This window comes from Anomalospiza imberbis, chromosome 1 (genome assembly GCF_031753505.1).
Source record: "Anomalospiza imberbis isolate Cuckoo-Finch-1a 21T00152 chromosome 1, ASM3175350v1, whole genome shotgun sequence".
In the NCBI taxonomy this organism is placed as follows: Eukaryota; Metazoa; Chordata; class Aves; order Passeriformes; family Viduidae; genus Anomalospiza; species Anomalospiza imberbis.
In genome coordinates this window covers 133,711,572-133,738,133 of record NC_089681.1, presented here as the reverse complement: position 1 = coordinate 133,738,133, position 26,562 = coordinate 133,711,572, and the positions used below count along the sequence as shown (strand labels likewise).

At 44.1% G+C, this 26,562-nt stretch overlaps 2 protein-coding genes and 1 long non-coding RNA gene across 12 annotated transcripts in view; 1 reads left to right on the top strand and 2 right to left on the bottom strand.

Annotated features, from left to right (window-relative positions):
* The window catches only part of MLLT10 (MLLT10 histone lysine methyltransferase DOT1L cofactor), a 133,432-nt gene extending 118,800 nt beyond the window's left edge, over window positions 1-14,632 (bottom strand). For 4 of the 9 annotated variants that reach the window (XR_011005827.1, XM_068212636.1, XM_068212645.1 and 1 more), the window contains exons 1-2: window positions 4,167-4,335; window positions 462-541 (exon numbers count right to left, since the gene is read on the bottom strand). Coding sequence is in view for 7 of the 9 variants with exons in the window: in XM_068212636.1 (XP_068068737.1) it covers window positions 462-541; window positions 4,167-4,335 (249 nt within the window). In the remaining 2 variants the exon portion in view is untranslated. Of the gene's footprint in view, window positions 1-461; window positions 542-4,166; window positions 4,338-4,423; window positions 4,640-14,129 lie in introns of those variants that run through there. The other 5 variants (XM_068212660.1, XM_068212674.1, XM_068212667.1 and 2 more) reach the window with 5 other exon arrangements.
* Window positions 6,037-12,556, bottom strand: LOC137487076 (uncharacterized). Its single transcript, XR_011005830.1, has 2 exons — window positions 11,891-12,556; window positions 6,037-11,501 (listed from the first exon to the last, which is right to left on the bottom strand). It is a non-coding gene; the product is annotated as an uncharacterized lncRNA (long non-coding RNA).
* Window positions 14,633-14,772: 140 nt separating the features above from the next.
* On the top strand, window positions 14,773-23,869 carry SKIDA1 (SKI/DACH domain containing 1). Of its 2 annotated transcripts, XM_068212708.1 has the most exons (2): window positions 14,773-20,419; window positions 21,475-23,869. In XM_068212708.1, exon 2 carries the CDS (start codon window positions 21,526-21,528, stop codon window positions 23,848-23,850), a length of 2,325 nt encoding a protein of 774 aa, XP_068068809.1. In that variant the 5' UTR covers window positions 14,773-20,419; window positions 21,475-21,525; the 3' UTR covers window positions 23,851-23,869. The 2 variants fall into 2 exon arrangements, with proteins under 2 accessions (XP_068068809.1, XP_068068802.1); XM_068212701.1 differs by having other exon boundaries at window positions 14,773-23,869.
* The last annotated feature ends 2,693 nt before the right edge of the window (window positions 23,870-26,562 follow it).

Below are 26,562 nucleotides of genomic sequence, written 5' to 3'. Positions count from 1 at the left end.
TCCCACACTCCAAGTAAGACTTACTTTTTGAAATTAACAACACTACTTATTGGGAGTGTTCCTAGACTGAAGCTTTTAACTGGCAACCTAAGATTGCTGTAAAAGAAAATTGGACATAGATTTTATTTACTTCCTGTACCTAACAATGTAAATGTTGAATTGACAAAATTAACCAAAACCTACACCACAGGCCAAAAAAAAAAAGGATAAAAACCAAACAAACTAAAAAACACCCACCACCTAAAAAATAAAAACCCTACACTTTGACACTGTCAGAATACTTCAGAGACAGTTACGTATTTCCACTTTAAAAAAATAAGAAGATAAACAGTCTTTCTGAAAAGCATTTAGATGAATTACAACAGAAAGCAAAGTTCTCTTCTGTTATTACCATAACACTTGGGTAAACATTATCCACACAAGGATTATAACTAGCACTACTTAATAAACAAAACACATACCACTCTGGCTGCTCTTTCCTGAGATTCACACTTTCTGCAAAACCACGGTCCAGTGGGTACTTGAACAATTCCATAGCAAGCTGTTTTGAACAAGACAAAACATTTGAGCAAACATAAACAACACTACAATACTAATAATATGTTCTAAAAGAAGCTTACTATTAGTTATCTCACATAATTTTAATTATCAAGAAAGCTAAATTGACATCTACACATTGCACATTAAATCGTATTACAAAATCACAAGAAATTAAGTACAAAAAGCTTAGATTTTAAAAATTATGCAGAATTTGTTAAATTAAAAAATAACAAATTAGCTTGAAAAGTAACAAAAGCAGCAACATTTCATGTGTGACCTGTTTTGCTAATTATTTATCTGCAAAACAGGTGAGACACTTCACTGTAAATGATGGATGCTTGTTGTTATGAGGTCTTTTTTAAGAAAAAACTAAAAGTAACTAACAAACCTGAGCTCTTCCTAAGGCATTTATTCATATACTTACTATCCAGCTCTCTTACTCTTATAAGAACATTAACTGGTCTTAAGCAGACAATCCACAGTGAACTGAACAAAGGCAAAACTTGATTTTTTTACCCCAGAAAATTCAGAGCTGTAAATACAAACTGAACTGAGCATCAGGACTTGGATTAGTTGCAACTTGAGCCAGACCACGACATAAATCCTTAGGAAAGAGATTTTCAGACATGCAGATTTATCTGCAAGACAGTCATCTTTTTTTTGCAGTATCTAAAAGCAACCCCAAGAGTTTGTTACAAAATTCTACAGAAAAAAAAGAGTTTAGCAATTTGCTCATGCTTGAAATGCACACATCAAGCAACCTTAAGAACTACAGAGGGAATTAAAATACAAGAACACAAGTGCTGTGAGTATACTCTCATTTGTATGGGTGTAGCAAATGACAAAGGACCAAAAAGCCAAACATTTTGTTCAAAGATAATCCCAAAGTATTATAAATCAAACTCAATTCTCAACAATCATATGTTACTTCAATACAAAAATCAGGTTTAAGTGTCTAAGTAGAAAAAAAAAAGATTAATTTAAAGTTATGAAAAAGCTGAGATTAAATTAGTAACTTGTAGTTATACTATACAAATATATTGATTTTGTGATAGCTCAGAGATGAAAAATAGTAATGCAATAGTAATATAAAAAACATCTGGCTAATATACCTTCATTTCCATGAAGGAAAGTCAATGAAATAATTTCCTATTATATACATACATGTAGTCATATTAAGATCCATTGTCAGATTTTCAAATACTTTATTCAAATACCTACAGGCCAAACTATTCTGGTAAACCCTGTCTACTGTACAAAAAAAAATCTTTAACATGAGAAAAAAACCCATCTTGTTTTCATTGAATCTATAATAACCATAGTTGTGGGGACTCTGAATTTCTCTTTAGATATGAAGAGGGAGATTTTAAATGTGCAATCATACATTTAGGTTAGGAAGTGACAGTGCAGAACAGGAAACAAGTATAAAATGCATCTCAGAGACCAGGTTGGCAAGTAGATCCAAAGGCAACATGAGCTGGGCAAAAACCAAAGTTGAAGTGAAGTACTTCAATACCTGCCAGGGTAACAGAGCACACACCTGGAGCCTAGAAGAGTCCATCACACAACTGTGCTCTGATATACCGTGATACCATTTACAGAGTTTTGTTTACACTTCCACGACTATGCAAAGCTTCTTTAAACACATGAAGAGATCTTGTCCTTCACAACTTGCCAATGACTTAACAACTGAAGTTTCCTCTGAACTAAGAATAATTATAATAATAAAACCAAAGCAGTTAATAAAGCTTTATGGATAATACTGCTGTTTGTATTTCAAATACAAACCATCAGCTTTGACCACGAGGACTACTGCATTTACTTCAGAGAGGACTGGACATGCCTCCTCTACCACCTTTGTTCACATGACGTATCAAATCCAAAATGTAAAGCATTACGGTACAGTAAATCAAAACATTGAGTTCTTCTTTCCTTAAGATCTCTATAACAGCCTCTGGATTTAGACCAAGCAGTACTCTGCATACTTCCTGACAGATTCCAACTTAGGCTTGGATATGACTTAAAAAAAAAGTTCATTTTCTTGTACCTGCTGAAGTGTGTCTCTCTATATTAGGAATACTTTTCTACAACTGACTTTTGTTCCTGCTATTTCAGGTCTAACTGTTGCTATCATCCAATTCTTTCACTGAAAATATCAGCAAGGCTTTAGATACAAAGGAAAATGTCCAGGCATGACTTCTAGAAGTATTCATTTTTTAGTGTTCTTCTTCATGATCCTAAGATCCCACATGAGCAGTCAACCTACTGGTTAGCATTACTCAGCTCTTAAGATGACAGAAAACCAATTCAAAACCAGATTAACTTCAGAGATCCTGTCAGCTCCCTTCTGTGTTCAATCTAATATTAACAAAAATAACTTAATTATTTTGTATATCTCCTCAAATTACTACTATTCCTCACTATTTGTCAACTTCCAAGGAAACACATACTTGGAACAACCAACTACTATATTACATCATCTCCAGCACAACTTAAGACCAAGCATGAGACGCACATTAGTAGCATTTTCACATGCACTAGGCATTCAGATTAATGAATTGGATTTAGGATTTTCTGTCTCCTCCAATTTGTCCACCACGTGTAAGTAGCCAAAAAGCCAGTCATTGAGTTCATGTGACTGCTTAGGAGTTGGTACAGAAAAACTACCCTCTTATTCCTTATTTCTGCTACCATAAAGGAAAAGTTATGATGACTTCCTTTCTTACAATGTAAGCAGCAGAATCGCCTCTTCCTCTGCCCTCACACGAAGGGTCAACCCACTGACAGGAAAAAAAACAATCACACAGAGGGAACATGCCAGCTCCTGAACTGAGCTGGAAACCAATCAACCAGCCTCCACTAAGCCAAACAAATCCAGCATCAGCCATTCCAAACAGCACCCTCCCCTCGCAGAACCACAACAGGAAGTCTCTTCACCTACCAGGAAACATCAGCCAAATGACATTAAAGGAAAGGCAGAAAGAGACAGAAATCACATGACAGCTAAGCCTTTCCTACACACCCCTCTCTTACAATCCTAAACCCTCCCGGTCTCCTGGCTGCCGCTCAAATAAATTTTTCAAACTTGGGAAAAGCAGGGACAACAGGGATCGCATAGGGAAAAAAGAAATACAACAATAATAGCAGAACAGAGTAACAAGTTCTGCAAAGACTGAAAGCAATTTTAGAGAGTCTTTGAAACGTTGCCACTGAGGTTGTTAACAGGGTGCAGAGGCAGACTGGGAAGCATAGATACAAAAAAAAACATACAAGAGAAGAGGAAAGAGTAAAAAACTGGAAAGGGGAGTTCTTCCTTTCTCACAGGCATAATGCAGGAGAACATACTGTATACTAAGTCTCACGTGAGGGGAAAAGAGAGACAGACGGGAAGGAGAGAAGATGACAGAGCAAGTGAAACCAGAAAGCACGTGGCCTTAGAAACAGGGAAACAGGCTTCATGGGTAAAAAGAAGGAGCTGGGAGGGGGGGGGAAAAAACGGGGGAAAAGCGGCCGGGGGGTGGGGAGGAGAAGGAAGCAGGCCCAAGGGAAGAAGCCAGGGAGCACCAAGAAGGAAGTGGCGAGGCTGAAGGCCGGAGCGGGTGCGCTGCCCTCGCCTGCCCGCTCACCTTGATGCACTGCGACATTGCAGCCGTGCCCGTCGCAGTAGACGAGCGGGTTCTCGGCCCAGCCCCGCTCGTCGGAGCACACGCAGCAGCCGCCGATCATCTCCTTCATGCTACTGGAGAACTCACCCTCCAGTGACACCGGCAGGAGCAGCGGCTCGCTGGAGACCATCTAAGGGTTAAAAACACCGTCGTCAACACCGCGCACGCCACACGCGCCTCGCCCTCCGCCTGCCCCCTCCCCCGGCGGGGTCTCCCCTCAGTCACTCAGCCGCAGCCGCCGCCACCGCCGCCGCGGCAGCGCTTCGGGACCCATGACCGCCGGCTGAGCGCCTGGTCTCGCCCCCGCCCGACCAACCGGCCAGGCTGTGTCGGTCGGGCCGCGGCGGCTCCAGAGGCGGACGCGGCTCCGCGGGCGGGCACGGCGGCGGCGCCGGCGCGCAGGCGCACTGCGCGCGCGCCCGCGGGGCGGGCAGGCCTCGGCCCGGGGCCTCCTCGCGAGGGTTCGCGCGCCGCCCGCGGAACGTGAGCGCCGCCGCGGCGCCCCGAGCGCGCGCCCCCTCCGCCCCCCGCCCCCCGCCGCCGCCGCCGCCGCCGCCGCCCCTCCGAGAGAGCGCGCGCGGGAGCGCGCGCGGCGCCCCGCCGGCCGCGCCCGCGCGCACCTGACGGCCCGCGCGCGCACCCACCTCGGCGCGCGGCCACGGCCCGTCCCCCGCGCGGGACATGGCGGGGCCCCCCCGCGCGCCGGGGCCGCGGGACAGCCCGCGCGCCGCCGCGGCCCGCCCGGCCCTCCCCGCCCCCGCGAGCGCCGCACGCGCTGCGCGCTGCCCCCCGCCCGCCCCTCGGCCGCGGGGGCGGGGAGGCGGCGGACATGCGCCCCGCTCCCGCCCGCGCTGCCGCTCGGCGGGCCCCCTTCGGGAAGGCCGCAGGAAGCGCCCCATGCCCGCCCCTCCCCACCCCCCGAAATCATTTTTACTATCTTGTTTATTTTCCCCCTGATGCGACTGCAGGACTAATGCGTTCCCGCTCCCAACTTTTATTATCCTGTTTATATCCCCTCGGTGTGCCTGCAGGACTAATGCGTTCTCGCTATTACGCCACTTGCCTGCCCTCGCCGCAACTTTTACTATTTTGTTTATTTTCCCTGCGATGGGGCTGCAAAGCTAATGCATTATTAATCCCGCTCTTTCCTCTGCCCTCAAAACTCAGGGTGTGGATGCAGCGCTGCCTGGCTATTCCTGCCACGGCAGCGAAAGTGATGCTGAACGGGAGATGTGACAAATAGAGAAACCAGGGAGGCTGCAGACACACAAAAACAAACATGTTCTTCAGCACAGCTGCTCTCCACTTTTACTCGTCGGACACGTCTTTCTAGAAGTCGGGCGATTGGGGTTTTTTTTTAGTAAAATAGCACTGTAATTCTGTTGTCTCTCTAAATTAAAAGGGGGGGGGGGGCAAAAGGAGCTGAGGTGGTCAGCAGAGAGGAAAATCTCAGGCTATTCAATTCTCCATTGTAAGCAGGTATGCCTGTAGCAGAAGGAATTAATTGTGGTGATTGTTAGGAGCATAAAGAAATTAAATGCAACCTTGCAAAATCCCGGTCACTCACTTGCCCCCAGCCTAGCATTTCTTTATTTGTTTGTTTATTTTATTTTGCGTTGGGCAAGGAAGATAGCATTGATGCATCTTCATTATCATGCTAAAAGGCAGGGAAGCAGAATTTGTGTGTGGGCTGTGTTTTTCACGATGATTTTGCAAGGGCAGCTTAGCTGGTATCTGTACAAATCACTACTGAGTTATGTACATTCCTGCACACAGCACTGCCTAGACCCACACACACGCAGATTATATTTTATACATTGTCATAGGCGTGTACCCAAGTGCAGATGTTTTATTAGTTAACAAACTGCCGCATGGAAGGGAGAGGTGGGATGTGCACAACTCTACCCCCTGCAGACATCCGAGTCTGCAGTTTGTATTCAGGATATCTTAGGTCAAGCTCTTTTCTCTCCTTCAAGTTTTAAGCGAAATTATTTTGATAGAGGAAGAATGGCAGGCAGGCAAAAAAGAATCATGGAGGTAGCTTCCTACACGCAAGGCCCAACCAAACATGAGATTATTGCAGGCATTTCAGGTGCATTCTAAGCATTTCTCTGTAAATATATGCTCCAAATAGCCGTAAGAGTTTAGAAATTTTTAAGATATGTGAAAAAATGGAGGGGGAGGAGTCTGGAATGTAGTATGTTTCAGTTGTGTAAAATCAAAGACTGCTCTCAAAACAAAAAACCACCCTGCACCAAATGTCCTATCAACACTGAAGAATACAAATTTGAACATAAAATTATTTGTTATTAAACATACTTAAAACACTAGTTTTATTACTTTAAAAGCTCATAAAAATACCCTGAAAATTGCAGGTGCAAGCAATTACTTTGTAAGAAAATAAAGCAATTAATATATATCCCGGTGTTTAAAAAAACACAAATTATTTGAAGCTGATGGATACAGTGTCGCAGCCTTTCTTCATTCTTGTCAAGAAAATGACATCTAATTTAAAAAGCATTCTCAATGATTCTGCTAACCATAACCAAAAAAAAAAAAACCAAAAAAACCCAAAAAGTAATGATACAGCAGCAAATCTATCCTTTATGTCCCTGACAGATAAATTAAAATAAATATAATTTTAAAATAAGAATATATTAAATGTATTTTGTTGGATGAAATTATACATTTAGTAAAATGTGTATTGTGACAAACAATTGTAAATTTTTCTCACCACTTTTTTTTTGAGGTCTTCCTGCAATTTCTTCTCTGAAAAGCAACTAGTACAATCAATTCCCAAGCATCTTTTTCTATGTTAGCTATTTTAAAGCTCAATCTTTAGTTTTATAAAGAAGCATCACCAAAGAAAAAACTAATTGCTTTGCAACAATTTGATTAAAGCTGCAGCATAGCAACAAGAGTGAAGAACCTACTGTATAGTTTTCAAATAAAAACGTTCCAATCTCACACCATGTAACACACCAACCCAGTATTGAACATCCTGAAATTTTGCTTTGCTTAAAATTCAGTCAAGCCTAATACATTCAATTATTTAATGAAACATTTGTTGTCTTCCTATAGATTTCTATTTAATTCTTTCTACAGAAAGAGTGTACATGGACTGGAAGAAACTCCATGACTACCACTTTATGGTATTGTGTAATATTTGATTGAAAAATTTAGATAACCTCTTGATAGTTCCTTAAAACAATCATTTAGAGAAGACCTTTGAAATGCAAAATAGGAAAAGAACTGTATTACCACTAAATAAATACTGCAAACACTAAGCCTATAACAACTATGGAATCAGAACATAAAATCTTGTAGTATATATGTTCTTATGATTGTAGTATTTAATAAGCACTGACATGACACAGAAGGCCAATTTTCTTCTTCTAAAAAAGGAAGCCTGTCCTTCTTATAGTGATATATGAGATTAAAATAATTAGAGAAAAATATAATTCATGAGTAATAATTTTATTGTTAATCTAAATGCAAGGAGAAAATCCAATTTGCTTAAAGGAACATGCAAAATCTAGGAGCTAAACAAGTTAGAATATAAGAAACATGTAAGATGATTTTCTGTTTTAATTTTTTTTACTTTCACAAACAGAATGAATGTGTACGTAAAAGAAAATTACACTTCCAATTGCAAGTCGTCTTAAAAAGTTTAAGGCATTCAAGAAAACATTAGTAAATATGAGTGAATAGCACTTCAATTTCATAAACAAAAATAAAGATGTACTCACAAATTTTTACTACAAAATAATCAGTTGCAACAGTAAAACTAAGATTTTTGAATGTTTGGTTTAAATGTCACCTTTTCTCCTTAAAATGCGCAAAATCATATTGTAATTTTAGTGAATAAAACAAAGCATTGAACAAGAAAAAGTCTTTAATTGACAAAGCCACATTACCAGTTGAATATAATCATCAGAAGAATCTTCCAAAAATAACAGAAAAAGCATAGACTTGATATAAAATGCATACTATATTAGAAAACATAAATTTATTTTGGGACTTGGAGCTGTAGAGCAGGAAAACTCACTTCCTTCCAGAAAGCAAACTTCTCACAGTAATTTTTACTCCATTTTCAGATTGGGTCTTTGTTGAGAAAGCTGTGATCTTTACTTATGTGCAAAAAGACATACTGCAGCTAAACAGATGCAACTGAAAACAGAAAAATTGCAGTAGCTGAGTGATGTTCAATAGGTAGAATGATCTATCTCTTGATTATCCATTTAAAATACATTGATGCTTGTCTGCCTTTTGTTTATGTGGTTTTAAATCATTAACAGCATTAACTGAAATACCTTCTAATCGTGGGTATTGGCTCCATTTCTGGGAAGGCAGCAGTGAAACAGTCACTTTACACAAAATAAAATGCAACTCCTACATGTTGACCCTTGCACGCCGTGCATTTTAAATGGCACTCTGCCTTAGATCCAACAAATTCTTTCTATCTCTGTTCAGTTATGAAGGATATAGCATGTTGACCTAACAGAACCCACATTAATAAAGTAAATGTGTCTTTACATGCTTACTCTTAAATTGTATTGAGAAAGAGTAAAGTTTTCTTTTTCCTCTACCTCTTCTTTCATATACTGCTAAAATCTGTATTTAACACCTATCCAAATGCAATGTACTGAATAATTTAGACATCTCAACATTTAACATGCAGTCACTTGGTGATGAGGAATTTGCATTGCTCTGTATATTTACATGCCATGCAAGTACAGGTAGCAGCATTGGAGGTCATGTCAGTGCATCTCCTGGACACCATGCCTCTTCATATGTTGTGCTATTTTCTTTTATGTGAACATATTTACAAATTTTGTAATTCTTTAGACTGAAAAAAAAGGGGGAAAAATAATTCCACCAACGATTGCACTCATTTTCTTGCTTTTAATTGTATTATCACTTTTTGAGAGTTTGGTGAATTCCACTCAGCTAGCAGCAATGGACAAAACTGGTGGTTTTCAAGTACTGCTTCTGTTATTAGTGTTGGCATTTAAATGTTAATTTCAGACTGAGGTTTACAGTAAACATGAAACAAGGGATTTTCTTTGAATGAACAATCTCAAACCAAAATTCTAAATAAAGGAAACCTAGCACAAGATGTTTTTAAGTGCAGAGATTATTTCCTTTTAAAGAGTTAACATTCCCTAAGTGATAGAAGTTAAAGAAGTTAAATGTGACAGTTAATTTATAATACTCTACATTAAAAAAGCATTTAAATGCTAACCACATTTTTATATGAATTAAGTCCAAGTAATGATAATTACAGTATGATACAAAAGAACCTGAATTAAACTTCTAGCAAACCATATTGAATATTAATACCATATTAAGCCCTGAGAAGTTGAGTTAGTAAACTCTGGAATGTAGATAATATGTAATTTAAATATAACACAGGGCTTTTCTTCAAAGAAGAATTCTTCATTTCAAAGTTTGGATTTTTATGAGGTATGTATTAATTCATTGGATTTATATTAAATACATGTACATCACTCCAAGACCATGCCTCAGATTACTTCTATTGGCATATTTCTATGTAGGATTTGCTAAAGTAACATTCCATATAAATTAATAGCCTTCTTTTCATGTTTGTTGTGTTACGATCAGCATTGTGATACTGTGTTGTGTCACAGGTCACATTTATTTCATTTCAGTTCAGGAATGGTATCTAGACTATATATTACATATGAGAAACAACACGCTGAATTTCCCATCAAATCTCTTAAATGCAGAGTTATTTTAGATATGTTTGTATAAACAAAACACATATATCTAATATAAGCGTGGGAAAGGAAAAGCTGGTTTGTTATATGCTAAAGCAAATTGGAGTAAATCAACCGCATCCGTGGGCTGGATAAGCAATACTACTCTGCTTTTCCCACTACCATTTGGACAAGACAATGTTACTTTTTTATTTAAAGTGTTTTCTTCTCAACAAGGGGCCACCACTTCCCAATCTCAAAAACACGCCCCAGAATATGTTAATTAATTGTATTGTGTCTCTCAAAGAAAGAGGTTGCCAAATGCAATAAAAAAAAAGAAAAGGTCTTTCGATCAGTGAGCTGCATTCCCACTGCTTGTTACCATCTCATTTCAATTCCACATAGATATACATGGATACATTTCCTCCAGGTACAACTTTGACCATTAAAAGCTGTTTAAGAGCGAAACTCTAACTTGACCACATAGGGTGTATATGGGAAGCTTAACATTCCTGGTGAATTAAGCGAACAAGCCTCGGATCACTTTTTGTCAATCCTACTTCGGTACTTTAGAGTCGGGAATGTGGGTAATTTCTATAACATGGTACTTCCCAATTAAAAGTAACAACAATGCTCCTCTGTGCAAAAAAATTAATATATAAAATATGCCAAAACATTCCACACAAATACAAAATAAAGAGTAATGAAGAATGGCAACAAAAGATCTCTTCCTATTTTTTTTAAATCCTCCATTTCAATGAGATAATTTTCAAATAGAGATATACTGTTTTAGCAAATTCAACTGTATTAAATGTCCTTTTGAATGACGCCTTCTAAATTTGTAGTAACCCTCTGAAAATTCCCAAGCAGCAATCAAGAGCAAATGCATCTCCGGAATACTCAAGCAGGACAAGTAAAACAAAACAAAAATCTTTCTTTCCTCGATCTTACAGCTAATGCCTTTAAATATTACCAGGGTGGTGTTTTCTATATATTAATGCATCTTCAGCTTTTGAATGATATGCATGCTTTTAAACATCTAAACTGAACGGAGTTTTTATTTGGAGGAGTCCAACAAAAGACTGCAAGTTTTCCAAGACTGAAAGAAAAGTCCCAAACGGTATTCTCTTCAACAATGACTGCAAGCATGCAACTTCCCAAGTGTGCATGGGGGAAGAAAAGTCACTTCAGAATTATTTTCAGCTAGGTGATATACATAAACATCAATTTTTAATTTCTTTTTCTTACTCATCACCATCTATGATAAATGTTAATATTTTTTGGCATATATTGATTTTTTTTAAGTCTAGGCACCACTTCTAACATTTTAAAATAAATTCATAAGCACTCGGTGATAACTTGCTAAAAACAATCACAATTCTCCTAGGATAAAATAACCAGTTCTCTAGAAAATCTTTTGTCATCACAAATATGAGTCCCTTCACATTTTAATTTTATCTTCCAGAAATAATGTGCAAATACGTTGTTTTGTTTGTGGTTTTTTTTTTTTTTTCCTTAGATGATTAAGGGCACTTGTTGGAAATTTTCTTGAACATCAAGTTAGTTAATTCTTCCCCTATGGAAATACACGAGAAAGTTCAGTCTGAAATGGTGTACTGAAAAAAAAATTAATTTCTAATTATTTTCAGGGGGGAAAAAATGCAGCAAACACTTTTCCTATAAACCAAATATTTTAAAATCTCAAACCAACATAAAACAATCACTTGGGGGGAGGGAATCCATTATGGTGCTTATATGAAAAACAGGATAATATTAATCTTCGTTTTTATAGACAAACTTAAGAATAGTTGCTTCCAAAATTCTCTTTGGCTGCATTTATTAATCCAAATCCAGTGGGTCGGAGCAGTTATTCCCAATTTCTTTAACAATCCCTGCTCTAAAATCCACCCAGAAACAGATGTTACTTTATGTACAATTCCGCTGCGGTAGTTGGGGGGTTTTTACCTTTCAAGTAACACGTGAGCTACAGCCTCACGGAGCTCCCTCAGTGGATGGCTCCTCTCTACTCATGAACCCGATTTCCCGGCGGGTCCCCCCACGCCGCTGCGGCCGAGCACGAGCGTGCGGGGCCCGGGGCTCTCCCGCCTCCCCGCCGGCGGAAAGCGGCGCGAAAAGAGGCGGCCGCGGAACAATGGGGAGCGCCGGGAGCAGGGGGAGCCCCGGCCGCGCTTCCTCCGGCCCCGCCGCCGCTTCCTGCGGGCTCGCGCGCCGCTCCGTTCCCTCGGGCGGCCTGCCTGGAGCCCGCCCCGCTGACGGGAGACCCCCGCTCACCCTTGGAATCCCCCGTGCCCGCGCCGCGCTGCCGAGGGCACCCACGAGTTTAGTCTCGCAGCCACTCGCTCGCCCCCGAGCTCTCCCGCCCCCGCACGGCGAGCGGGGCTGCCCGGCTGGCGCGGCGCCAGCCCCGCTCCTGAGCCTATCCCGGGGTCGGGCGGGCGGCCTATGGGAGCCCCGATCCCGCTGCCCCGGGCTCCTGCCCCGCATGCCGCGAGCACTGCCCGCAGGAGAGCGGCAGCACTACAGAGGCGCCGCGGCCCCGCTGCACTGCGCGCTCCCTCCCTTCAGGGGACGGTGCTGCGCACAAAGGGCGGCTCAGCATTGTTCTCCTCCCTGACCCCCAAATCCCCTCTTCCCCGCCGGGAGAGGCGAACGGGAAGGGCCGGGACGAAGGGCGAAGACGGGGAGAGGCCAACTGCCCGCGGCGCCGGCCGCTCCCCAGCTTATCCTGCCTGCCATCTTCGCCTTTCCCCAAACTTGCCTTCGTGCTGTGCCTGCCGTCGAAGCCCGCCTGCTCACCGTCCCTCCTTCCCTCATCGCAATGTAATGGGTCTTCCACATGTCACCTCGCCTAAAAATCCCACTGAGGCGGCAAAGGAACCTCTGCCCCCATCTCAGCCACCCAAGCATCCTTGTCGAGCTTGTGCACGGGATCACCTGCTTCACATACCCACACGGGAGGGAAAAACCCTCAACTGTACCAATGCAAGGGATTATTTGAGGATTTTGTCCTCGAATTCACAAAAACGTCCTTCTTTTTAACCTTGATGGGCCTGGTTAGGTGACCAGAAGATATTTAAGCTACAGTCCTTTGCCACCTGCAGCCCATTGCATTCCCATCGCCACGCTCAGAACTCCACGGAGCAGACACCAAGACATTGGGATGCAGCAGAAAACTCAAAGCTTGTGAGGAAATGAGTGGGAGCTACAACATGACACTGAGGAAAAACCAGGCTCGATTTAAATAATTGCATAATATTAGGATTTAACTTATAAATGTTTACATTTGTGTGATTTGATTAATGTCACGTTTGATTTCCTTAAAGCCACTGACAAGGTACTTTAAAACACGAGATTAACGTCTACCAGCGATGAAATTCAACAGGCAAATCCTCTTCCCAGCGCCCCAGCTCCCCTAGCACGCGAGCAGGAAGGGACCTCAGACCCCCTTTCTGCCCCGTACATCCCTGGGCCAAGGGAGCTCCCCGCACCTCCCGTGGTCAGCGATCCCCGCCTCGCCCCGCAGGTGACAGGATTCCCGGCCGGTCCGTGCCCCGGCACCGCGCTGCGCTGCGCGGGGCTCCGCCGGCGCTCCCGTTCAAATGCGGCCGAGCCCGCCTCTGCCCCGCCCCCACACGGCCGTTACCGCCGCCGCCACAGGGACACCCCGATCCCGCCCCGGCGCTTCCCGAGGGAGGCGCCGCCGCTCCCGGGTTTTCCCGGAATGCCGGGGGGAACGGAGCGGGGGGAGGGGGAGCAGCGGCGGGAGGCTCGAGCGCGGCACGAGCGCGGCCGGCGCGGGGGATTGTGGGTAGGAAGGTGGTCGGGGCAGCGAAGGAAGCGGCGGGCGGGGGTGGGGGGGTGAAAGGTCAGCGGCCGAGAGCCCCCGCGCCAATGGCGGGCGGGCCGGGCCGGTCCCGCTCGGCGAGTCGGCGTCGTGCCGCTCTCCGCGGCTGTAAACACCGAGTGTGTCTACCCGCGCGTGTCCGTGCGTCTGTCTGTGCGTGTCTGTGTGTCCCGGGCCGTCGCCGCCGCCCCTTGTAACGGTCCGCGCGAGGCCCCGCGCGCGCGGTATTTGTTCGCCCCCTGCCCCTCCCCCACCGCTCTTCCGCGCGATTTATGGGATTTGCAAATAATTCCAGGGGGGTTTTCTCCCTCCACACCCCCTCCTACCCCGGCTCCTAACCTCTGCTTCCTCTCCCGCCGCCTCGGCAGTCACCGGGGAGCTCCGTCGTCGCCGGCAGCGCGGGGCCGGGCAGACCCCGCACACAAAGGTCCCGGCCCCAATCCCTCTCCCGCCGGCCGCGGCTCGCGGGGACTGTCCGGTGAGTCCAGAGCCATGAAATCTGCAACTCCTGCTCGCGGCGGGCTCCGGCGACGAACGGGGGGTGACTTGAACCGCCCCGCAACTTTCTCCCCGTTCCCCGCACCCCCGACCCGCCGCCAAAGGTAAAGCTGGAGCGAGTCCCCTCGCCAGCCTCTCACAGTGAGGCTCAAACGGAGGAGGAAAATGGGAAATGTTCACACGGAGAAGTGGTTCCCTTTGTTCTTTCATTGTTTCTACCCGAACTGGCGGATACAAGCGATAAACACTTACCTTCTCTCCTTTTTGCTCCAAAACACACACGTTCCCATCAGCTTTAAAATGCACGGTCAACTTTGGAAGCGACTACAAACGTCCGGGAGAGTTTGTATTCCATTCTTTTATGCTCTGCTCTTTTTAGTGTAAGATTAAGTTGCCGAGCACGTTGTTGCAAGCCCCCCGCCTTAGTGAATGGTCACGTTTAGGACCCTCCAAGTCCATCCTAATTCTGCCGGTAGAATTGAGGGTATTGGCGGTCTAAACTTTCAAAAGGAAAAGGGCCTGCATCTATCGAGCAGACCTGAAAATGCACTCAGTTCCTCACTCACTTCCACAAAATGGATATAAACACCTCACCCCAGACAACTCAATGAAATATACATTTTAAAGCTTGAATGTAGAAAAGCTGTTGCCTCGGCTGAGATAAGCTAAAAGCAAATCGGCATGAAGAAAATCTACCTCAGTGTATTCCACAGCGGGAATAGTCTCTGTAGTTTAAAACAAGTAAATACGAGCATCATATAGAAATGCTAAGCATAAAGTTAAAAGGAAAACAACCTCTGAGAGGAATATGCTACCCGGGGTGGAATGGGGAGAATTGCAATTTTTTAAAGTGTCCCTTTTTTCTCAAAAATTACTGTTTTTCTTTTTTTTTCTCCCCATGCAACCAAGGCGGGGGGGGGGGGGAAGGAACCCATTTTCTCTTTGTAGTCCAGTCGGCATTTTGCACCCAGAAACACAGGCAGTTCCTCCCCAAACCTTGCTTTAATCTGATTACAATGAGATTTGCTGATACAATGAATATTTGAAATGATCCTTGTGTCTTAGTGAGTGGGAAGCATTTCCAGGCTCCCGTTTCCAAGGCTCCCTGCTTCAGAGGGAAGAGGAGCGGTGGGGAGACCCCGCTCCCCGAGGCCCCGGTGGGGTGGCAGCCAGGGGTGAGGGGGACAACCCCCTCCTCCAGTGCCCAAGGGCGCTGGATTAATTTAGCCCAACTCCCTCAGCCGGTAGTTGGAGCAGGATCTTTAAGTGCCTTTTCCCCCTGCATCATCACGCCTTTGCCAATTGAAAAATAAACAAATAATAGCAAAATAAATTTTAAAAAAGAGAGAGGATGCAGACGACCCAAAGTAATTGTGGGACCGGGAGTGCATGTTGTCTCACACCCCCTCTCCTCCTCTTCCTCCCCCTCCTCCCTATGTGGCCTTAATGGCAAACTGGAAGGCCGGTTTATTTCATAGGGCCATATTACAACCAACAAGGTAAATAGGGAGTCGTGGGGGAGAGGGAGGGATGGGGGAGGGAGCAAAAGGGGCTTTTCTTTGATAGCATTTAATTGGAATTGAAACATTCTGGGGCTGTAAACATTCTTTATTTATTCAGCACACATAAGCGGGCATTGTTTTATCACCATCATAATTACGGTGTCCTTTAAACTGACTGATAGCAAAGGAGATAAGGGAATGCGCCTGTAGCTCCAGATCAAATCGCTGGCTCGCCCCTCTCCCCGGGTCACCAGGATCCACACGGTCCTTGGAGATGAGGAGCGCCGGAAGATTGTGGCCTGGCTATCCCTTACGTCATGAAAGTGATTTGTACCACATTGCTAATTTGGTGCAATTCATAACCTCCCGATCTCCATCGTTTGCAACTGCTTTTCAGTTTGCAAGGTACGATTTTTAAGATGTAGTTTCCCACCGTAGAAATTAAGAGTGATCACCTATGTGCAAGAGAGGATCCTTTTTCCCAATGTTTGTTGCTTTACCTTTGTCTAATTAAAAATGCAAACTTTTAGGATCCTTTCAGAACAAAGCCTCACCAAATCCCCTTTACGTCCAAGGATTTGCAAATTTATAAAGGCTGCATTGAATTCAGCATGGGTCAAGGGGCAAAAAAAGGGTAGAAGGTCACTGCATTTTGATTATGGGTCAGTAAACAACATGGCATGTAGTATGTGTCCAGAAACTCCTGCTAAAAAGTATTTTAAAACTACCATGAGTATTAAATTCAAGAAATAGTCTTAGCCCATAGTGATTATAAATTGCACAAAATTCTAGTGTGCAAGAAACACTCCAGCTCCCATGAAAAAAATAAAATAAAAACCCCACAAACTTAAAAAGCACTTAGTAGAACTCTGCATTGCATCTCTGTTTCCAAAAAAAAAAAAAAAAAAAGGAGAAAAAGAAGAAATAATAAAAAAAAAAAAAACCAAAACTTCTAGGTATAAGAGTGTTAGCCAGATTTTTTTTCTCCGACTGATGGCTGGTATTTCTTTGTCCCAACATTTAGGAGTTTTAATTATACATTCTGATACGTTGTCTGATTAGAATTTAGGGCAAATTTTAGTTACTGCAGTCACATTTTGCTGACTTTAAAATAGCAGAAGGATCCTATTATATTATTCTTTGACCCTATTATATTTACATTACTGGACGCTTTGTGATAGCCTCTAGCTGCTTTCTATCTGTGTCCTCCTTGAGCAAAATATGCCCAACAGTAACTAGAAGCAGGGTGTAGTGTTAGAAATCAAGTTCTCATGTGAAATATGTATTTCCGCACAACATCATGAAAGCAAAACGTTTATTTAATACTTGTCAATACCTGAAGACATAGTCCAGCATTAACAAATAATAATAAATAATAGTAATACTCTAATAATGTGGCAATCCTATTGTGAAAACGCACATGACCCTTAGGTTTTCCTGAAGATTTTCAGAATTCTCTCCATTAGTACAACCGGTGGTGGACATTGCTGTTGCATTTCCCAATGAAACGTTTAAAAGACTGTAAATGGTGTGTGCATTACTACCTTGCAGAAGGAGGAGGTCAGGCTAAATTGCACTGGTATTTAAACATAATCATACTATGAAAATAAATCAAAACATCACGTAAAAGGAGTATTTTAAATGTTATACACGTTTTCTTTCTGGAATGACATGGTTAAGCAGTTCCCTGTGAGCATATATATTTTAACACAAGTTTACAAAAATAAAAGTATATGATTTTCAACAAATGGGAATAGGTCTATAGCGAAGTATTATGAATATTATTTTGCTCTTTCTTTCCTAATGAGGTTTATCCTTCAGCCAGACAGTTTTAAGACTGAAATACTACTGGCTATAGAGTGTAGATTGCAAATTGCACGCTACTCAACGTGAAAAGGAGCACGTTTGATTGATCGCCTCTGTGTATGTATGCCCCCATACACACAACTCTCTGTAGTTGCATGTGTATGTATTTGGCAAAACCGGGCATCTCTGGGCGTCCTTATCTTAAGAAATGTGAGACAAACATCCATTCCTTTAATCATGTTCATCTTTGATCACCAGTGAGGGTAACACAGTCCACAAAATTAACAAAGAAATTCCCTTGCTTTTGAGACAGCTACATGTACATCTGGGTCTGCACACACATGCACATGGACACACAAACACACAGGCATACATCCCAGGAAGTAAATTATGGCATAACTTTTCATGTAATTGACACCAGACACCTTTAATTTTTCATTTTCATTCTTTTGACCAGCTTTCACATTAACAATCTAAGCTATAAATGTTGGTGGCTATTGATCGCAATCCCCTGTGTGCGTGCAAATCCATTTTCAAGTCCCCTGCCTTTAATGTGCGTGTGCGTGTGCAAGGGGCCTCTGACGGCTGTTTATCAGGATCTCCCCCAGCCTGCTTCAAGACGACCCCGGATACACAACGTGTGGTGATGGCCAAGCGAAAGGGCGCGCACACACACACACACACACACACACACACACAAAAAGAACCAAACCAAATGATGGAGAAGTAAAGAAACAAAGCTCTCTTGTGTGAGATGCGGAGAAAGATATGCAACCGAAAGTGTGTGTAAGTATACGGTGGGGAGGTGTAGGCTGGGTGCCTGACATTTCCCAAGACTTCTCGTGGGTTTCTCCCTGCAGACATCTGGCGCTGCCTCGACCCCGGTGCTCATGGACGCACCTTTCGGGAACCCGAGGTTTGCCGAAAAGCCGTCACTAGTTTTAAACATTTGGTAGCACTGGAATTAAAAAAAAAAAAAAAAAAAAAAAAAGGGACATTTTTTAAACAGTTGCCGAATCCCACTGCCAGGCTATCACCGGCAGCGCGTGGGTGCGGGTCTGGATGCCCGTGGCTCCCTGCATGCGAACGCACACGTGGATTTACACGGGAATCCGACCCAGCTGAACTACCTGACACATAAAGGACTTTTCAGCCCATCGGGCTTTTGGACAACGTCTTCTGAGCAGCTTTCTCGGAGTTTACTGTTCCTTTACTGTTGACTCCATAGCCTTAACCTTAAAGCAGGGGGAGGAGAGCAGTAGGGAGGGGGTGGGGGTGTTCGCAGCATATAAGTACATCAGGAGGAATTTTTAAACGACCTTATTGTCTCTAGCTCTAGAAAGACCGCGATGATTTCTCTTTAGCGCCAGCAGCTGTTTTCTTTCGAAACTTTGCTTTTTTTGCCTCTCACACGAGCGAGCAGGAGAAAGGCAAGGCTGGGAGATCCAGATGCAAGGAGAGGGAAGGAGAACTCCGCGGATGGTCTGAGCTGTGCCGAGGCATTGTTCGCTGCTGCCTCTCGGTTACGTTTAAAGGCTGAAATATCACGAGATCCACTCAATGATCCTTTTCTAATTCGAGGGACAAAATGTAATTTGCTGTAGCTCTGCTTTCTCGGATGGGAATACTATCCCTAGGTTTCAGAGGGAAAAACTAGGCATCGCGGTTCGCACACACATGGATTAAGTTGAACAGCGGCGATTATATCTGCGCTGAGAGCAACAGTAGTCCAGGGCTGACTTTTCAAATCTCAGCCCTGCGAGTTAGAAGCTCCCTTGAATAGACTTCCTCCATTCCCGGATGCACTTCTCCAAATTCCCACTTCTCTCTCGAATTCCTGGGAAATTGGGGGCTTGCCTGCATTTCGCCTTGTCATGCAAAACGGCGTTTTCACAGAGTGATTATCGCTTTCTTTTAGCTGTACCTGACGGGGTAACACGAACTCCACGCACCATATTGCCAACACGCGGAGTGGATATTGACGTTTGCGATTGAAGATTTTTTTTTTCCTCCGTCGATTTTTTTGCCAAGTCACAGCAGTATGAGATGTCTCATTAATCTCGCGGATGTGTCTAATTCTGGATGTGCAGTGATACATAAAAGTGCTGGTGTTTGTATCCAGCGGAACACTGGATGCACGGCAGAGATTGGTGATTTTTTTTTTTTTTTTCGCAGCGCCTAACGTGCAAACCGCAAGCATCACTTTAACGTGACAAGGGAGAGGCATGCAGCTATCGCAACATTTGCGAAATCCTCGTTCTTGACACTCGAATAATTTAACGTTCCTAAGAAGAGGTTAAACCTTCATGCTGCTTCTTCAAATTGATTTTAAGGGGCTGCTATAAATGGAGCATCAAAAAGCTTCGGCAGGGCTACTCCGAGCGGAATATGCAAACTGCGAGCTAGAAGCATCCTAGACCGATGCAATATCGTACATTGTGTGTTCCAGCACTTTTTTGTTATTACGTAAAGGCTCCTGGAAACACCTTGGATATTTTACATTCTCCTTTCTCTGCTGGAAGCAATCAGCACGCAGGAATCCTGACGTGGGCTCTGGGACTATAGGACATTCCAGCTCGTGATCCAGCACGGTTAATCGTGAAAAGTGTATACATTTCTGGCTTATCTATGCTTTGTTATGGGTCTGACGTGAGCTCACGTCCTCCTCCCCCCTCCTGCAATATTACAGGCAGAATTTCAGTTAAAAGTGTTATAGTATCACGGTGCGGGAACCCGTGATATTCAGACAGCAAAAATAACCTTAGTACCCGGCTATAAAAAGCTAATTAAGCAGAAGAGGAAAATCAAGAGAAACTCGAAAATGTAAGTACTCCCTCTCGTTAACAGCCGAACATTTAACTTTGGAGTCTCAGAAGGGGAAATACCAAGCTGTTCTGCACGTTTTCGCTAAGCTTAATTTTCCACACAATGCAGAATAAAACGCTAGTTTAAAGCGGCTACGTTACCGAAGGATTTTCCATCGCTACGATCAGACTTATGTCCTTTAAATTCACGGCATGCACAAAAGAACAACGTTTGTCCAAAACAAGCTGAAAATATACGGAACGATAAGGGGGAAAAAGCATACAAATCCTTCCTCCGAAGCTAGCGACGAGGAAGTCTGAGAGGGCTGAGTGTGTTTGAGCTCGGATTGTTTAATAGAAAGATTTATATACTAACTGTATTATTTACTTTGGGAGGGGAGGTGGCAGTATAAGGGTATGCTAATTAGTGGGAGATTTTTTGGGGGAAGGGGTGGAATATCAATTTTTATTGCATCACCTGTCAGGAGTGTCCAATCAGCGTTGGCTTTAGGGGAATTAATTGATGAAGGTGTCTCCGGACGAGCTCACTTCACTCTGTCATTTTATTTGTAGCTAAAGCAGCGGCGGGAATAGCAGCTGCATTTCTTTTCTCTTCCTCCCTTCACATTCCATTATCATAGTTTCCAATGGAAAAGCAGGGAATGAAAGGGAACAGGTACTGATCTTCAGCAGCAACTTAGAGAAACACTTTGGCAAACCTGATTTTTAAGATTATATATTGATTGTAGTCTCACGGTATTTTTTAATTTATTTTTTTAAATTTTGTCTAAAGTTTGGCACTTCATTCACCAGGAATAACAGCCTTTGTTATATTTTATTAGCAGGATGCCTTGAGACAAATACAGCATCTGGCTGAGGATTGTGTGTGTGTGGCTTTTTCTTTTTTTTTTTTTTTTCTTTTTTTTTTTTTTTTCATCTCTCTCCCTCTCTGCAAATGCTGGGAATAATTTAATTCACGAAATGGGAGACCTGAAGTCGGGTTTTGAAGAGGTGGATGGCGTGAGGCTCGGCTACCTCATCATTAAAGGAAAGCAAATGTTTGCACTCTCCCAGGTTTTTACAGACCTGCTCAAAAACATCCCGCGAACTACCGTGCACAAGCGAATGGATCATTTAAAAGTAAAAAAACATCACTGCGACTTGGAGGAGTTGAGGAAACTCAAAGCCATCAACTCCATCGCTTTCCACGCCGCCAAATGCACCCTGATCTCCAGAGAGGACGTGGAAGCCCTGTACACATCCTGCAAAACCGAACGGGTTCTTAAAACGAAACGGAGGAAACTAAGCCGGGCGCTGTCTGCCACCGATCTCCGGCCGGAGCTCGCTCCCCCCGACCCCTTCTCCGGCTTCTGGAAGGAGAACAAACTTTGGCTGGGTCTGAGCGACTCTCCTCGGCCGCTGCTGCCCGTCCGGAGGAAAGCTCTGCGCCCGGGGGACACAGCCTTGCTACCGGCCGCTCATCTACCTCACATTTTTAGTAAATACACTGGCCACAGCTACCCAGAAATCGCTCGGGCGCCTTGCAAATCTCCCGTAAACTATGAAACGGCGCCGGCGGTGGGCGGCTGCGTGCCCCTGCGCTCCCGTCGCCCGCTCGCCGCCGCGGCGCGGCCCCGGCTCCCGACCGCCGGTCCCCCGCCCCTGCCCGCCCGCTGCCGCCGCCGCCGCCACGGGGCGGCCGCCGCCGCCGTCACGCTGGGCCCCCCCGGCGGCGCCCGCCGGCCCCTGGCCCTGCCCCGGCCCTGCCGGCCCCGTGGCGCCCCGCGGCTGCCGCTGCCTCTGCCCCGCGGCTTCGGGCCGCCCGCCTTCCCCGAGAGCGGCAGCAGCGACTCGGAGTCCAGCTGCTGCTCGGGCCGCGCCGCCCACGACTCGGACTGCGGCTCCAGCCTCTCCAGCTCCAGCGAGGGCAGCTCGGAGGAGGAGGACGAGGAGGAGGAGGAGGACGAGGAGGGCAGCGGCGCCTCGGACTCTAGCGAGGGCAGCTCGGAGGAGGAGGAGGAGGAGGAGGAAGAGGAGGAGGAAGAGGAGGAGGAGGAGGACAGCACCTCGGACTCCGACTCCAGCTCGGTCTCCAGCCAGGTTTCGGTGCAGAGCATCCGCTTCAGGCGCACCAGCTTTTGCAGCCCGCCCGGCGTGGTCCACGCCAACTTCTTGTACCATCTGGCGGCCGCCGCCGCCTCCCGGCCCCCGGCCCCGGCGGAGCCCGGCGGGCTGCCCGCCCTCCGCGGCGCTCCCGGCGGAGTCAAGCCGGAGCTGCCGGAGGAGTGGGGCTGCCCCGGCTGGGCTCCCGCCGCCCCGGCGCTGCGCTGCTCCGGCGGCCTAGGGAGCTGCTTCGCGGAGATAAGAGATGATAGGGTATCCGAACTCACATTCCCACACTCTGAATTTTCCAATAATGCCAAGAGTACTGACCTAACAATTAACTGTGTTGCAAAGGGGGCCTCTTCACCTAGCCCAAAGACAAACAATGCATTTCCACAACAAAGAATACTCAGAGAGGCAAGGAAATGCCTTCAAGCAACTACTACACACCGTGCAGATAACAATACAATAGCTGCTAGGTTCTTAAATAATGATTCTTCATCAGCAGCAGCAAATTCAGAGAAAGATTCCAAAATCCCTCATTGTATTGAATTTGCCACGGATTTGCCCTCTTTACAAACTGATCCTGCGGAGGATGCTGCTTCTCCAGGGGCAGCAGCAGCAGCTGAGCTCCAGTGCACTGATACAGGCAATAAGGCATTGCCATTCCTGCACAGCATTAAAATCAAAATAGAGGACAGCAGTGCGAACGACGAGTATGAGCCTGATCTTACAACACATAAGCTAAAGTGTGAGTGCAATGATACTAAGGATGAGTTTTACGGTGTGACTGAGAGTAATAACCAGGACGCTTTATTAACAGCCAAGGAAGATTCTGCATGCACTGAGAAAGAAACCACTTCCTTAAACCCACTGACTCAGAGTCAGGTCCTCTCATGCACTTTAGGTACTCCAAAACCTGAGGATGGGGAGTATAAATTTGGAGCAAGGGTGAGAAAAAATTACAGGACACTGGTTTTGGGAAAGCGACCTGTACTGCAGACTCCTCCAGTCAAACCAAATTTGAAATCAGCTCGAAGCCCACGTCCTACAGGTAAAATTGAGACACATGAAGGAACACTGGATGATTTTACAGTTAACAATAGACGCAAAAGGGTAGCCAGCAATGTAGCATCAGCAGTGAAAAGGCCATTTAATTTCATGGCAAATTTTCCCTGTCCACCATCACTAATTATTGGCAATGATGGGGATTTGTTGCCAGCTTATTCCTTAAACACCACTAAGGATTCCCAACCACCTCACAAGGCCCATCCTGTATGGAAATGGCAGCTGGGCGGTTCTGCAATACCTCTTCCACCTAGCCACAAATTCAGGAAATTTAATTAATAAAGTAGATTGGAAAATATTTTCTCGAACCACCTTTAACTTTCTTACCTTTTTTTTTTTTTTTAACTCTGCAGCATGGTTTGTACAAACCCATTAATGCTATACACTATTGGAATCCTGTTTTATCACATTGTGAAGACAGAATCTGGATTACTATTTTATTTACCATTACAACAGTGGGGGGTTTTTTCCTTATTTTGGGATCTTGGTGGTTTTTTTGTTTTTTTTTTTTTTTTTTAGTTTTTTCTTTGGTTCTTGTTGGTTTGGGCTTTTTTTAAAATTTGTTTGTTTGTTTGTTCTGTTGCATTGTTTTTGGTTTTGTTTTTGTTTTGGGTTTTTTTTTTTATTATGTTACATTCCACAGAGTACTTCAGGCTAAAGACTCAAGTTAAACTCAGTTATTATGGTAGAGCTGGAACACTTTACTGTTTAAATGCTAATAATGCACCAGTACCTCAATTCAACTGCTGCAAATAAATGTCAAAAGGTTGAATAATAAATATTAGAATGAGCCATTAAATTTATGCACTAGATTTTGAAAATGGAAGTCTAACTGTTAATTCAGTTAAACTTTGTTAAGTTACATGGTTGCACAGTAAGGGTTCACTATAATTCAATGTGGCAGCAGTATACTTTTCGGGGGCTTTGTTTTCGGGTGCAGGGGTGTCTTTTTTGAAGGGCAGTTGCACTTACTCCTTCTTCTCCGGTTTGGCAAAGACTGGGGTCCGCCTGTGACCCCAGTGCTGGGAAAAGCTGCCTCATTTGAAACCAGTAAATAAATGTGGAATTCTATTTTTGGTAAAAGGGTGTCTTTTTACTTGTACAGCCACTCTTTGCAATTGGGAAGCCTTTTTGTTTCACCTAGAGGTCTTAAATAAGGTTACTGTTATCCACTAATGTCATACTTAAGTTGTGGTCTGAACATGCCCCTTACAAACTTGCAAAGCAACTAAAATATTTGCCTGGCCAGCAATACAATTTATGGTCCAGCCCCTCATGCTGGCTGAAGGAAATAGCAAAGCAGTAAATACAACACAGAAAGTGAAATGAGAGGCCGTAAGTGGAAAGATTACACAAAATGAGAAGACCATGTTATTAATAGCTTTTTGGCAACAAAACTCAGGTGATTCAACCATGTTACACTTCCCGGTTCTATCTTCATCTCTTGAAATTTGCTGTCGTGGGTTTTTTTGCCATGCCATCCTCTCTATGTAGCAGAAACATTTTTACTGCACGTGACAATCAGAGGCAATTATCTATATTTGCACTTAATATCAAAATAGTCAAACAGGCAGACTTCTAGAGTCTAGCCCTCGGTAAGACATGCTGGTATAATATATTGTGATGATGGAAGCAGTAAATCAAAATTATGGAAATTTGCACTGTTGAAAAGCATGCTTTAGCTTTATTTTCAATTAAAAACACTGTTTAAAAAAATACTGATTCCAAACACTTTGAATTATTGCAGAATTATCCGTGGTTTCCTCTCCATTTGTAAGTTCACTGTTTTTATTTGGAGGAAATACGCTTCAAGAGGTTAACTGTTTCACTCCCTCCCTTCCCCCCCAACCTCTGCAAAAGAAAGGGAAGGAGAAAAAAAAAAAAAAAAAAAAGAAAAAAAAAGAAAGGCCGGAGGCCGAGGTGGAGGCAGAGCTGAGGACGGGGGAAGGTATCTCTTGCGGGGAGGGGGGGGGGGCGGAGGGGGGGACAGATACAGCAACTCTGAAAACAGCCTGAAAAGTTTGCAGCTTGAGAAAGGCAATAATAATTGAGTTGCTGAATCAGCAGAGTTTAGGATGAATAATTGCTGGTTTCTTTCTTTGGATTAGCATTTTATTTATACTAGATCATTCACAAATTAAATTTTAAGGATTCCACTCATCGATCAATCCCAGGAGAATAATTTATCGCAAATCAAAAAAGGAAAACAAAGCAACAATGTAATGTTTACTGTGTGACTCAAAGTCAACATTTCTGCTGGCAATCCACTGCCTGGGTTTCAGTTTTTTAATTCCTGCCTTTTGTGATGCCCTGTCCCAACCCCTCGTGTCTCCAAATATTCCAAGCAGTCACTAACTGATTTCAGCTCTGTTTACTATATCCACACCGGAGTTTTCCCCTCATTGTAAAAGGCCTAGTCTAAGAATACCTGCAGCCAAATATATTTAGAAAGAGTAAACAATTGCCTTTCAGCGGAGTTACCCTTCCCCCCTGCATGCACACGCACACACACATGCACACACATCACTTTAAGCTGCCAATTGCAAAAGGTGCATTGCATACTTAACTGCTCTGCTGAAATTACGATGGTCATGAAAAATCTGCTTACTGAAGTTGTTCTGAGATGAATGTTTACATTTGTGTGTTTAGAGCTGCACAGATTACAGCCTTATTTCCAGAGAACTGTAAGTATGTACAAAATGTACTGCTCAGGAAAGCCCCCCCGCTCTGTTAGAAACCATGTCTGCCTGACAAAGGTCTTCCCTTGACCAAAAATATTAAAAAAAAAAAAAATTAAAATAACCAAAAGATGCAAAAGTGCAATATGCAAACTTGAAACCTAAAATTTCGCCTTGTCAGTTAAACAACATATCACTTTCAAAGTAACTCTGTCCCCTGACCCTGTTTACTTCCAATTAGAGATATGCTGATTTGGCCAGGAATTGTAAATTACAGAGGTGCCTTTTCAGGTTCTAAAATAATCCGGGGTGA

Coding starts and splice junctions, on each gene's coding strand:
- SKIDA1 (XM_068212701.1), top strand. CDS start 21,382: ATGGGAGACCTGAAGTCGGGTTTTGAAGAGGTGGATGGCGTGAGGCTC.